Genomic DNA, 15722 nt, shown 5'->3' with positions numbered 1-15722 from the left:
CAAAATTTTGCGGGCACAAAATTTGTCCCTAAATTACAAATTATACATTATTAACACAGAATTAGAAGTCTAACTAATGATAAAAATAAATAGAATTTTAGGTAATATCAACAATAAATGGATTTTTTTACTTACAAGGAACACTTGCAAATTATATACTTAAAAATTGGAAGAGTTCAGCATTATTTTCAAAAGAAACTCTTTTATAGAATATTTATATTGGAAATTTAACCATGTGTTTCGGATCATATATCAGGTAAGGTACATCTGAAAAAACACCTTCGTTTCCAGTTTACCAGTTGTAGCAATTTTGGAATTTTGCATTTATGGAACAAATTACACGATAACATTTGAAACGTTCTTCAATATATTTTTGTGCGCAATCAGAGACAAAGGAAGCTTTTTTCCTAGAAATTTTCTATTTTATAAAAGTTTCTAGTATTTTATTCGAAATGAAAATAAATTTGAACCCTTTCCGATTGCGCCTGGCGGAATAATAAATAAATCTAAACAACGTTCGATTTTACAAAAACATGCCAGTAGTTTGCACTGTATTTTGCATATTGACAACCTCGGTGACCTAACGATTTGGGCACTGGATGTGGAGGTCCCGGGTTCGATTCCCGGTAGGACTAATTTGGAAACGAAATTTCTAAATTGGTTCTGATCTGGGTATTCTGGGAAGTGGCCCAGACTGAATTCCGTTGCTCTGGTACTCATAGCACAGGGAATTTCCTAGTTTCCTTACCTATGTCTGCCGCCAAGAAGTAATGTCAGCATTACTGTATTCCGGTTTTGAAGATAAGGGTGCTGGTGAAATTACACGCACATAGGACTTGTCAACTTATGTCTCAGGGTGACGGGCGCAGTGGCAGTGCCCCTCAGATCCTTGCGATTTAAAGCTCTGAGTGGCACGGCAACTGTTATGGACAGACGTGTCGCTTACCACCAGACCCACGACTTGTTCGTCCCATCACTTATTATTATAAAAAAAAGGTAATTGGTGTATTTGTTTGACACGTTATTGTAATTATTTAATATAAGTACATTGATATTTGTTTTTGAATAATATCTTGTTGTAATTCAGAATTGTCATTTTTAAATCTAAAACCACCTTGCGACAGAGATACATTCCTAAACGAATGGATAACTTACGTATTTAAGTCGAATTTTTATTCGGCTTGTTTTGAACCGGTTACTGGTCATTAATCATAAGATACCGCGGTGGGACTCGCCGAAAACTGCGCGCGAAAGTCCTGACAGCCCGGTCACTCAGTACGTCTGCGGACGCAGCTGAGCTGGGATTACTGAGTGACCAAAAAAAAAACATGACGAGCAAAAATTCGGCTTAATAGCCGATACAATCTGAAATGGCTTCTTTGGAAATAATATATAGTAACATTGAGGATATACACTGATTAGTAATACGGTGTGAAAACACGATTCTTAAAATTTTCGTTATAGAAATTAAACACAAACTTACCTCGAAAATTTACAAGAAAACCGTTGTATTCAATAGGTACTTTACATATACCAATTTTTTTTTTTACATCAACTGAACTAAATAGATATTTCCTTTTAGATTTCAGAGTATACGATGTACATTTTTCAAATGGCTTTAATTTCGTTTGTAAAAAAATATACTCTGAAATACATAATAAGACCGATTAAGTACGGAAAACAATTCACATACACATAAGGTGAGGTATTTCAATGCGAGCTTAAATTTTTAGGAGGGGATTTGTAGCGGGTCGCCTTTTGCGTTCTGCAGACGATACAAATTTAATGTCATCTCTCGAGGTGCAACTGAATCAAATTTAATTATTTTTGACAAACCATCAGTCCCAGGATCACACGATACTCGCATTTGGGCTCATTGGTGTTCCGTTACAACTTTAAACCGACCCCGGGTTCAGATGCTACAAATCCAATATGCGCGGTGTAAATTAATATGAGTAAAATAAGAAGAGGTGGACAAAATTTGACACAGATTTGACGTCCACAAGCACCCAATATGGCGACTGACTGAAAATAATGTGATAATTGAAGATGATGAAATAATTCATTTTAGACTTTTATAGTCCGTTTTCAGGATTTTACATGTTCAGATAAAGTACATCCTATCGTATAACAAATAAGCATTCTTTAGATAATATCCTTAGATGTATCGTATATTTTTTGTAAGATCGTTATTTAATAGTAAATATCTAAACCATTTGGTCTAGAAAAACAGTTTTTCGCGCTCCTTTTCCGGTGACTCGTCTTAAATTTTACGTGAGTTATGGTGGTTTTCTATTTAAAATTTGTTGTAGTATCCGACGCTTTATAGATCTGTATTTGTTAGTAAGTTTAGCAACGTCTCATGCTTGCTGTCACCGTTTTGCCACTGCACAGAGTTATCACCGGTTAGAGCAGTGTATTTCAATATTTTTATTTTTGTACGAAAGGAAAATCTGATTAATTATTAAAAACCATGAAACAGAAGTTGTTGTGTATGATGTTAGTAAGTAACTAAGCAAAATGTAACATATCAACATCGAGTATGTACTTGATGCAAATAAATAAAATTTAGTACAAGTAGAGCTCCTTGTGAAAGAGGATACTACTGCCACCTTACCTATTTCTGCCCGTCAAGCAGTAATGTCAGCATTACCGTGTTCCGGTTTTGCAGGGTAAGGGTGGTGGTGAAATTACAGGCACATGGGACTTGTCAACTTATGTCTCAGGGTGACGGGCGCGGTGGTAGTGCCTGGGTGGCACTGTAACTGTTATGGACAGGCGTGTAGCTTACCATCAGGCTCACGACATGTTCGTCCCGTCACTTGATATTATAAAAAAAGTCTGTGCCAAGCGAATTTTACTAGAACAAAGTCGACAGTTGTTATCGCTAAAAATTAACCACATTGAACCATCATCATTCATGTCTTGTACTTCACTTGTTATGTAATAAGATAAATAAAACTGTCCAATACCGGTACAAAAATAGAATTCAATTTCAATTCTCGGATAAAGCTAGACCCCGTATACATATTATAAGAATGTTTTCTCTACGCTCGGTGCCAAGAACTAGTGGATATTTATTTGACAGTCTTCTTAAGTTATGCCCACGTCTGTAGTGCTTAGTTACGAAACTTCAAAAACATTTTGCTTTTCACGGTATTTCTTTTAATGGAAATTTGTCTGTATAACATTTTTACTAGAAAAATGTTTAACAAGTGGGAGATTTGCTCCGAGCTAGCCCAGCACGATAGTACAATAGTGTAGTAATAACTCCCGTCATACTTTCAAATATTGTTGCTCTTGAGGTATTTGGAAAGTACGTACGTATATAGGCATGTGTTTTATCAGATATTGGCCTTCAATTGTTTTTGGATTATTGACTTCAATCGGTTTTCCAAAAAAGTGTTTATATGTTATATTTTTCTATAAAAAAGAACTTTCAGGTTGAATAAAAGTATATACATCAAGTGTCTACGGATCAAGGTATTTCTTTTTAATGTTTGTAAAAATATGTAATAAATTTATTAAATTATTTATTAATTTGTTGAATTATGCAATCGACCGAAAAAAACAAATGGTGTTAAAAAAATAATAAATAACAAAAAGCCTAATTTTTAGTAGGTAGTAATTGGTAAAAACGTGCTTAATCCCTAGACAGTTTTCATGAGTGTACAATACATTTTTTTCACACTCTTATCTTGCAAATTATTCAAGAAAAGTGTTTTGTTTTATTATTTATATATTTTATGTATTTTTTTTACACCTACAAAAATCGGTTAACGTTGAGGCGTTATAATGAAAAAAGTCATTACTAGTAAGCCCTTTAGTTAACAACATTTACGTGTCTCGATAAACATGTCTAAAGGCGTGCTCGAAAAAATATTATGGACGACAAATTCATAATGTTCATATGATGTTGGATTCAAAATGGCCGCTATATGAAGTCGAGTATATTTCCGTGACTGTCAATAATAGACCACTAGTTTCTTACAACGCAGATATGAATAGATGCGACCGTACTTTACCTTTCCGAACTGAATTTTGAATAATAAATTAATAACGAATTTCTTTATTTCCGAACCAGTAGGTATAATGCTAAGTGAAGTTGTAGTGCTTTTAGTGAGGTGTAGTGCTTTTAGTTGGTTGCCTCGATACCGATATAGGCCTTAATGCCGCAAAACAAACTTATTGAAGAATACGCCCTCATATATACATTCAATAGTTGTGGAGACGGAAAAGTCAATTTTGTATGACGGCCATCTTGAATTTGCTATGTTGAAAAATTTTGATAGTGTTTGGCTTGCCAAAACAAAACAAAATTTGGTCCTTTGACAACTTTTGTTTTGAACTCCGGAGGTTAGCCCCCGTAGCATGGCTACGCATGATAGTCGCGACGCGCTCGATAAAATTGAAATAAGCGCGCCCTATTGGCTATCTAAATTAGATCTGATTGAGACAGCCAGTAGCGCGCGCTTATTTCAATTTTATCGCGCGCGTCGTGACTATCATGCATAGCCATACTACAGGGGCAGGTGTACTACTGAAGCATGTCGATTTACATTTTTGGGACATTCCGCACTTGACCTCGCAATGCACGTGGTTTTCGATGGCCTTTTTAGTTGTTTGAGAATTCGACTTACATGGTTATTGGAAGATGGATGTTTTTTTCCACGGACTCCGATCCAGGGCTTACGAAACTTTCCTGGATGCCAAATTCATCCGGATTTGAGCACCTTTATCTCCGGCTTCCATTTTAAATCCGCTCTAATGAAAGTACATGTTTTTATAGATAAAAAAATAGGTTGCAATAACCTTGACATTCGTGTGTCACTATACATTTTCAGCATGTTTTTGTGAGATATTTCTGTGTTTTCTAAGATATTGAATTATCATCAGACGCAATATTGGTAAGAGACAGTCTTTTGTAACTTGTACTTCACTTAAAACGTCGAGGGAATTTAATTCCGCAATATCCGCCAAACCGCTGAACAACTCACACTAATGCATGTTAAATAGAAAAATAAAGGAATATTAAAACGTCTAAATATAGTGCTAAAAGTGATGTGGAAAATGATTTATTTATTTACCAAACCGCTTAAAGTTTATACTTTAAAAAAAAAAAAAAACTGTGTTTGTATCGGCCGATACCGTAACTACGACATTAATAAGTAGCATTAGAGCTCCTTGTGAAAGAGTTCGTCCAGGGAAGTACTGCCACTTTACCTATTTATGGGCTCAACCTGCATTCCGGTTTTGAAGAGCAGGGGTTGTGGTGAAATTATACGCACACGCGACTTGTCAACTTATGTCTCAGAGTGACGGGCACAGTGGAAGGCCTCTCAGATTGTGATTTAAAACTCTGAGTGGTACTGCAACTGTTATGGACAGGCGTGTCGCTTACCACCAGGCCTACGACTAGTTCGTCTCGTCACTTGGTATCATAAAAAAAATTTTTTTTTCGACAACTTCCACCCACCATTAATAATTTCCGCGATGTAGGTCTTTCATAATAATAATAATAATGTGTTGTTAACTAATGTACGCACAAGTTACGGATTTTTTATTTCCTGTGCTGCACCAAATAAACTAAATACCTTTGTAAATTAAACATTACTAGTTTAGTACTTAGGAAAGGGAAATCATATAGGTAAATAATAATTCAAATTGTTGAATACTCATTCATTGACACCTAGTATTACACAAGTGGAAGGCCTTAGAACAAAAAAGTAGCCCCTAAATACAGTACATAACACAGACATATCTAGATATATGTATGTGGTAAATATAGTATAAACAAATGTTAGCTAGCGCAGGTTTTCGTTCCTTTGCTTATTTTAATTTAGCTATAGTCAATATAATATATCCGCGCTTTTGGCACGTAGTACCATTTTGCACCGAATTAGAGGTGGGGGAATTTTATCGATGAATATACTAAAGTATGAATCATGATTAGATGTCCAAAGTGTAAACAAAGGGAATAGTCGAATGAAAAAATCATTTTCCAAAGCTTCGCTTTTTGACGATATCAAACGTTTAGAACTCTTTTTCTAGCTGTAATCTGACAAAACTTTGAACAATTCACATTTTGTTATATATATTTTTACTCAAATTCGTTGTATACAATGATTACAATAAAAGATTTATGTTTAAGGTCGTAAATAATTGTGTGACCCTGGTAACACAATCGGAATCAAAAACATTTTTTTCCCGCCATTTTGTCGTGTCATAGATTTCGTGCTTCGTTACTCGAACTCGAATGTTTCCTTGTCTCCGTAGTGCGTTTGTTAAATTAATGTATGTTGTTGTTAAAGCTTTTGTTTATTGTAAATATTTTGTAGTAGATGTTTTTTTTCCAATTCCTTTAAAAATAGAAGCTTTAGTATACCTCTAATCTACCTCTTGCTTTTGTTATCATTCGACGCATTATTATGTTTTGCGTGACGACAAAACTCAGCCCGATAGTCAGTTATCTTTACAGTGCTTTAACCGATGTTGTAATTCGAGTCGAGCGTATAAGAAAATGATCTTTTTCTTCGAAGGAGGATTGAGTTTCATAGCCAGCTGAAGTCTGCTTCATTAACTGTATTCGTATCATCTGCAGTTTTGATAATATTTTATGATTATTACTAAGTTGCTTTAACGGTAAAGGAAAACGTTGTGAGGAAACCCATATGTCGAAGAAGATCAATCCTTTGAAGAAGAACGTAGTCCCTAAAGTCACATTAGACCCGTGTAGTTAGTTCACTTAGGTTAAAACCATTACGTTGGATGCTTTGAAGTGAAATGTGTGTGCGTACAAGTTGGTATAGAAAAAGAAAGGCGATATTTTATCTGAATTATTCTTTTAAAATATGAAAGAAACTCTATTTTTGAATTGATCGACATGCGTTAGTTTTTCGTCGGTGCGAAATGCTTCTTCATTCTACGTCGTTTGTCGTCACTGATAAAAATATATTGCTAATGTAAAATGCCGAGAAGTATTTAGGTATTTTTTTTGAAGTTCCGTCTACCTTGTGTACTATTAAAACGTTAAAAGTTGTAGTATCGTGCTGAAGAGTTATAAATGATTTGATGTCGTTACATTTATCGATAACCTTAAGACATGTTTGCAAAATTTAATAAAAATGTCAATATTTAAGTAACTTAATATTTCGATCGATTTATTTGGGAAGGTAGGATTAACGTTGTGTATCTATGAGTAAACACGACTTGCTTGTGTAAGCAAATTTTTATACTTTGATTTTCTTTTCTTTCCTTACGAGATTTACATTTTTTAACCACAAGCGCCATAACTTACACCTATAGCGAAATCACCCCATTTATCGTGCTCTAGTCGTACTTGCAGACGTGTAAACCGATATCACGAGAACCATCCATCCATTATTATGCGGCGAATTCGTTTTTTTTAGACGTAGGTGGCGCTTCTCGCCATTGGCACCGTTTTGTCTGTCGCGTGTTAAATTTTATGACAAACATAAATCTTAATCGAATGTGTTCTGGCTTCTTTCGGGTTAGCTACCACCGCGTACTCATTTTTTTTCTACACGGGCCGTTGTTTCCGCCCGTGATATAGATTTCTCATGGAATTTTATTGTAAAAATAAATATGTAACGCCCACATGCAAGCTATTCTGTAAAGATTATCTTTCGTAGATCAGCGCTCTCGTTTCGAAGAGCCATTGTGTGTACCTTATATTTTTATATAATATTTTAGGGTGCATGATCCTAAAATACGTGTGATGTAAAAAGAATAAGTATAACACGTTGCATTGCTCGTCGTTAAGCACAAATTTAAATTAATATTATTGAAATTGAAATTTTCAATATACAATATAAGCTTTCTTAATATTATGATTGCATTAACAGATTATTTTGCATAGCTTAGCTAGCTGGGAATGAAACCATGGGAATGAAAAACTAAAAATGTGAAAAAATGAGCACTATATTATTGTACTAATCGATAGGATTTATGATAAGGGTGAAATATCTCCAATTAACATTGAGTCTTATAATAAAGACCTCTGAAAGAAAGAATGTTTCATTTAAGTAAAATTTGCTTTCTTAAGCATTCAAGGTAGTTTGCCTCACATGTCCCATTGATTTTTTCCACCCTGTATAATAAATAATATACAATATCATAAATTCATTAAACACGTTCATGAAATTATTTGATGCTGTAGAAACAATTTTCCTAAATCCGCTTTGTTACTTTTCTAGACATTTGATATAATGGCGACAAAGCAAATTATTAACATTTGTTTATAATATGTAACTATTCATTTTATAATTATTATTATGATTTAATTATTAATTAATCATAACGCCTTAAATTACTTAGTGTTTGTTATTAGCTATCGGAATACAAAGTGCTCCGTTTTTAGAATTTTTTTTATAAATAAATTTTGCTTTATAGAAGGGCTCAAAATTATCAAGATGTTTAAAAAATAATTTTTGATACACGTTTTGATACACGTGACACGATATTTCTATAGGTTTTTTATATATGAAGATAATTATTAAGTATTATATAAGTATGTCATAATAATAATAATAATAATAACGCACACACTCAACATAGCCCCGCAGTAGGGAAACTCTGTGTCGCGGGTGCCATGGACACACACATAGACAACCACAAATTACACCCAAACTCACGAAACTCATAATTATATATATAACAGTATGCAAGTACACTTTTTTATAATATCACGAGAGACGAACAAGTTGTGTGCCTGGTAGTAAGCTACACGCCTGTCCGCAACAGTTGCAGTGCCACTCAGAGCTTTAAATCGCAACAACCCTGGGACATACGTTGACAAGTCCCATGTGCTTGTAATTTCACCAGCACCCTTACCCTTCAATTCCATGGTCATATTATTGCTTGGCGGCACAAATAGGTAAGGTGGCAGTACTTGCCTGAACGAACTTTTTCACAAGGAGCCCTACTACTAAATATAGTAGTAGGTTTTTACAGTAGTAGGTACTAAATATAGTAGTAGGTTTTTATAGTAGTAGGTACTAAATATAGTAGTAGGTACTAAATATAGTAGTAGGTTTTTATAGTAGTAGGTACTAAATATATTAGTAGGTAGGGTTGACAAATATGTCAAGATATTTACCGTGAATTATCACATCGAACCCTGCTTTAAAGGTTACCGGGACATTTGGGAAATTTAAATGTAATGACGTTTTGTTAGATTTGCATGCAAATTACTTTAAAGCACTTTCGTTATGTACTCTTAAGTAACATTGGTATTTTCCTGATCGTTTACATACTTTTTTATTAAATGTTAATGCAATAAACAAGATGTTAATTATTAATGGTTAAAATAAATAACAAGGGGTTAAAGAGACTACTTTGCGGAACACCAAACTTATAGAAGCGAAACGAGCGAAGCTTTTCCTGACAGCCATACAAACAATCAATGAACGGAATTATCTGGCCATTCCTTAATGGACGTGCATGAAATTAGAAACTAGCATACACAAAAATACAATTAAGTCTACAGGTCCTATTGAAGCCCAAATTTTAAATTTGACCCGTGACTCGAGATAATTGAGTTCACAGGCGAATGTTAAATCTATGGGAAAAAAACAAATTCTAAAATAAGAACGGCTGTTGCGCTTCGGTAAGGAATCTATATTTCGCCTAGTTATTGTGGTAATTAGAGTTATAAATTGCTTGATTGTGACGATCATATATTGTGTTCACTTCAACACACTGTATTTGATGCTTTAATTAAGATTCAACGATACCTGATAGGGTAAGCTTCGAACACGATATTGGTTCAGCTTATGTAGTAAAATGTAATGAGCCACGAATTAGAATGCTCTAGGCATAAAAATGGAACTTGACGCGTGCAGCCTCCATGTATGACCAGCGGACTGACTGGCCAATAAGACAGACTGACTAGTCTAATAGAGATTCGAACTGAGACCGACATTCTTTTCTACAAAAAACGACGAGGGCAGTCCTGACTAAATCTCTGACCAGAGAAGACGACTTAATTTCTATTGTACAGATAGACCGTAAAAAGCTATCACTAGTGTTTTTGGATTCAGAATTAATTTGATGTTGGAGGGGAGGCACTTTAAGAAGAAGAAGATACAAAAATGGTGCGTTTCGTAATTGAAAACGTACTTTATTCAAAACCATTATTAGTTTTATAGAACGTTTGTACTGTTCGTATTTGAAATGTGCGGACCGTAGTAAATTGTAGAGGTCCAAGTTACCTTTCCCGTAAATAGGTATAGCATCAGTACATATACATATAGTAATACTGGTAGGCAAGGGTGCGCTCTTAAAAGAGGATTTTAGATACTCCTGTAATATAATTGTTATATTTGGTTCATAGTACTTACGTAATGTGTTTTTACAGTATGTATGGAGCATCAGGCGCTGCGCCGAGAGAGGCGCGGGGGCCAGTGCGCGAGCGACCCGACGTGCTTCCTGCGCCGGCGTCGCTCGAGGAGCCCGCGGTACCTGCGCCGCCACGGCCCTGCAAGGACAGCGTTGCCAGACTAACGCTGACTGGTCTTTCTTATGTTGTTACTGTGAGTATATCTGTAATTATCCATATTGACCAATGAAATGAAATGTATAACGTGTACAAGCACACGTTCACCTTTTGAATGAACTGCTAATTCTATTCTTTGACAAAATTTATTTTCAAAAGATGGAATGTTGTCATAACGGCAAACTTCTGGGTAGACGATTTAGATGTAAGGTATTGAGTCATAGAGTAACTACACAGTACAAGGAAAGGGTATAATAACAGATCTTGATGTCTTTTTAAGAGACATGGTTCGCAAGTGAGTTCTAAGTAGTGAAATTAGTCACTCCCTAGGTTAATTTACTATTGAGGTCAATTATAATATAGCAACACCATTATTAATGGCCATTAAGCATACGCATCTAGGGAATTAAATGCTCACACATAGCAGCTACGTTCTGAATAAGCCCTACTAAGCTTAGATTTACTAAGCACTAGAGATGTGGCCCGATCGTAAAATCGTTATCTGTGGCGGGGCGTATCGCCGTGACATACATTTTTCAGGTCTTAAAATATACATTGAAACATTTTGCAAATGTACCTGTGTATTCATTTTGACGTTTTAGATATTTTAACTTGAAAGTTAGCAGGTAATTTGCAATGAAGTTTGACAGTTCAACAGCACCAGTATTCTTATGCCATGTAGTGAGAGAATGAGTGTGCTTTCAATCAATGTAGTATGAATACGATGTACGTAGATAGGAAAGTAACTCGTTTTAATTGTATGGAACTAAATAATTAATATTGAAGTAAATAATTAACAAAAAACTGATACTATTATATAAATTTTTAGCCCGCCAATTTTACGTCGGTGAAATACACCGGCGGCGGCGTAGCAAAATCGCCGGCAAAAGCGGTGGCGCGACACACATCTCTATTGAGCAGCTACTGATGCTTTCTGGATTAGACGATCAGAATTGAACGACTAATAAATTTTGCGTATTTCTTTTGGTGTTTTTTGTGGTTGTGGTGGAGTCTACATGTCATTGACCGCTAAGATGGTAGAACTTGCTGAATCGAGGGATCATGACATGATGATTTTTATTTATTAATTTGGCGTATTTTCATTTGGAAATTTGTAAACATGAACCTATTCATTATTAATTCCTTAATGTAAAATATATTCGTTATACAATTTGGTTTAGTGGAAAAATTTACTACTGATGGTGTAGGCCAAAATGTCATATAACATCAGTTTTTGAATAATGCTATAGACAAGTAGGTAGAGGTATAGAGAAATGCGCACATTTTGCAGTTTTCTTTTATGATACCAAGTGACTCGGGCGTCTGGTGGTAAAAGACACGTCTGTCCACAACAGTTGCAGTGCCACTCAGAGCTTAAAATCACAAATATATGAGAGCTTGAACTTGACATGTCCTAACGTGCCTCTAATTTCATCAGCACCTGTATGTACCCTTCAAAACTGAAATGGAGTAATGTTCCATTACTGCTTGGCGACAGAAGTAGATAAGATGATATTTTGATTTAAAAAAAGAACAAAACTAAGTAATAGATTTTATACAAGGTTATAAAATGCCGTTGACTGCAAAATTATATGAGCGTCTCGAGCTAAAAGAATACACTTTTCGCAACAAAGTACGACAAAAAAAAAATTGCGGTTCATGTAGTACAATGCACTACTTTCCGTTACTTATTTTTTCGCATAAAACATTCATAGAATTTTAGTTTTTATTTGCAGTCGATGTCCTTTTCATTTTAGATAATCATATTTACAATCAACATCAAAATGATCTGAGTGATAGAATTAACTCTTTAAAGAATTCAAATTTATTTGTTAAAATAAAATTAAAATTTGCTGAAAATATTTGAACATTTTTGCTTACTTTTATCGCTCAGAATCTTATTTTAAGTCTGACCATGTGACAAGAATCAGCCTATGCAGGTTGTTATAGTTTATGTATGCCGCTGCTAGATATTAAGTATTCATACAGGCTAATCTACCCTGACAAAGGCTATAATGGCCACAGGTGGCGTTGTTACCTAACCTAGTTCAGCTCGTTTTAAAGTTAGGTAAACACTAATGTTGTCAGCGAGTCGAGTTTACTATGTAGATTGTGCAACAGTGAGTTTGTTTTTTACTTAATTTTGTTTTTACATACATATAATTATATTGTATTAAGAAAGCTACGTTATCAGTACAATTAGAAATACGTAAGACTGTATTTTATAAAGTAGGGCCCCAAAGAGCAATAAATACAGTAGAAGTCCTTAGTCGACGTGACATGTGTCCCAACAGTATGCGGAGTTACACATACTTGAGCTCAGTCCGCCATTTTCGCTTTGTACGTTATAGTCGTCAATTATCTCATGCAAAACCTCGAAAATCGTGGAAAAGCACCTTATTTTCTTACTTTGGTCACGTTGTCCTTAATTTTTTTCATAAAAGCACTCAATGATTGTTATAGTATAACATTTAAAAGATTCTCAAATATACTCAGTAACCCTAAAAACAATAAATAGTTTGCAAATGTAAGATAAGTCTCTGTTTCGCCGGAAGTGCGATATTCAATTATGCCCGCGTTTGGATACCACTTTCCACTTAACATCAGGTGGAGTGGAGTCATTTGCCTGTCAGGTATAAAAAAAAAAAAAAAAAAAATGCCCAATTCTAATAACGGTATACATAATAAGGTAGTACAGAGATTGAAAGAAGAAAGAATAAAAGAATTGAAGAAGGATTGTAAACTGAAACATGCCTAAACGTTAACGCTAGTGCTCTTACCAGGAATTAACTATGCTTTATCTAGGCTAAAAGCAGTTGCTAATCTCGCCGAATTTTAAGCCCTCTCCGGCATGAATTTAACTGCCTTTACACTTGGGGAAACTCTTCCCCGATACGTACTTTATGAATATATCTAAAAGAAATTAAATGCACCATTTATACTTTTTCTATAGGAAAAACTCCGGCTGCCTAGTTGTTTAAATACTATAACAATATTGTATCACTAATGACGCTAAAAGGCGAAAAAAAACATACATCGTTCGTTGCCTCATTCTAATGCAAATCGACTGTATATTTTTTTTGTATGTATGTTACGTGATAACTCCGGCACATTTGTGAACCGATGATTCTTTGTTTGTTGCAAAAGACCTCAGTAGTGGTCCCATTTTGATTTGAAGAAAATATTCCACCTCTAAGGGTGGCAAACTAGGGGATGAATGACTTTTGAGGTCAGTTTTTTAGTACTCTGTACTGAGATTACTTTAATAATGTTTGAAGTTACAATTAGCTAGCATAAAGCGCAAAAGAAGCCGCTTCCTTACTTGTTTATATATTTGCTTGCGTGCATAGGAGTCGAAGCTTCCATTGTTTACGAAATGAAAATAGATTATAATTGAGTAGATTGATAGTAAATGGTTGAGCTGGGTGGCATTTAGGAAGCTCAGCCACGGCATTCTCGGGTCGTCAATAGAGTCTAAAAATAAAGGCATTGAATTAGTGCGTTCTACTAGTGGCGTCCTACGGAGCCAAAACGTGGACATTAACACCAGACATCAAGTAAAGTAACTTAGCGTGCGATGGAGGGAGTTATGCTTGTGTTTTTTTTTAAGATACTATATGGCGGGACGACCAAATCTGTCCCGTCCCGTAAAACAGTTGCGCTCAGAGCAATCGCAAAATTCTGAGGAGTACTGCCACTATGCCCGTCACCCTGCGACACAAGTTGACATGTTCCATGTGCCTGTAATTTCATCAGCACCTTAACCGAAACCGAAACGCTGTAATCATCACATTACTGTTTGGTGGCAGAAATAGATAAAGGCAGTACCGCCCTAGACGAACTCTTTCTCAAACAACTCTACTGCTGCTGTTGCTACGGTTTCTCGGATGGATCGAATTCCTAATGAAGTCTAATTATTTTTGGGACGGGAACAAGTCGTCCGCTTGATGGTAAGCTACATGCCTACCCATAACAGTTGCAGTGCCACTCAGAGCTTTAAATCCCAAAGATCTCAGGGGCACTGCCACTGCGCCCGTCACCCTCAGACACAAGTTCACAAGTCTCATGTGCCTGTAATTTCACCAGCACCTTTACTCTTCAAAACCGGAACACAGTAATGCTGACATTACTGCTCGGTGACAGAAATAGTTAGTTAACCTTACCTATTTCATCCGTCAAGCAGTAATGTCACTCACATCCAGTGTAGTACTGCCACCTGGCAGTGCTACCCTGGATGAACTCTTTCACAATAAGCTCTACTGCTACTAAAGTCATACGCCAGAGAACTGAAGTGACTGAGATGGTTACCAAAGTCTTATGTGGCATTGGGCCGGACATGTCTGCAGGGGGGCTGATGGCTGATGGAGCAGACTTGTACTAGAGTGGTGACCACATCAAGGCAAACGTATATAGTATACGCCCTGCGGCAAGATGGATGGACGACCTGATAAAGGTGGCCGGTAGCGGCTGGATGCGGGCGGCATAGGACCGGGAAAGTTGGAGTGCACGACATAATAACATTGTTTTGTTAATCTACAAAATATATTCGTTCAAATAAAAATGTTTCGCTTTATTGATTTAATAAAGTGAACATTTTGCGATCGGAAGTAATATGTTTCCTTTTCAATATAGCTTTTGCTTATTTAGTTTCAATTCAATTCATGTTTATATTAGTTTATCCATTTTGCAATATTATGTACAATTCAGTTTCCAGGAAAAAGCTATGAATTTATTAGCTAATATTGAAATTTGAAATTTTAAAATGAATTTATTAGCGATGCGTAAATATTTATGAAATACTTACTGAAGTCGTCACGTCGCCGTCGTCTCATTCAGCTAGATATTCATAAACTTGATCGCTTGAAATATACTGAGTACATAGGTACCTGTACATATATGTATACGTATATTTATGTAGTTCAAATATAAAATCAAACAAAAATGAACCTTTCTGAAATGAGTTAAAAAAACATCCGTGTACAGTCAGTCATATTATTTATGTCACGCACGAGGGTGACTTCAATACGAAAGTGGTTTTTAAAGTCACAGACGTAAACTTCATGCCAAATTTCTTGACCGACGAAGTTGTCCTTATGGTTGACCGAGCAATGAGTAAACTTTGATAGTCGTACACCTAACGACGATATCTTTTTGACTCAACACATTAAGCAAACATTGGAATAGAATATAAAGATAGCTTTGTACA

The 15722-nt window shown here is 35.5% G+C and overlaps 1 protein-coding gene across 1 annotated transcript in view; it reads left to right on the top strand.

The window, feature by feature from the left end:
- Positions 1-15722, top strand: part of LOC113228476 (inactive rhomboid protein 1) — a 262975-nt gene that overhangs the window by 197141 nt on the left and 50112 nt on the right. Inside the window, exon 3 of the mRNA XM_026461798.1 lies at positions 10379-10553. Coding sequence (XP_026317583.1) covers positions 10380-10553 — 174 coding nt within the window. The 5' untranslated portion in view covers position 10379. The remainder of the gene's footprint in view (positions 1-10378; positions 10554-15722) is intronic.

This window comes from Hyposmocoma kahamanoa, unplaced genomic scaffold (genome assembly GCF_003589595.1).
Source record: "Hyposmocoma kahamanoa isolate Upper Pololo Valley unplaced genomic scaffold, ASM358959v1 232, whole genome shotgun sequence".
Lineage (NCBI taxonomy): Eukaryota > Metazoa > Arthropoda > Insecta > Lepidoptera > Cosmopterigidae > Hyposmocoma > Hyposmocoma kahamanoa.
This window is presented reverse-complemented; position numbering and strand designations above follow the sequence as displayed.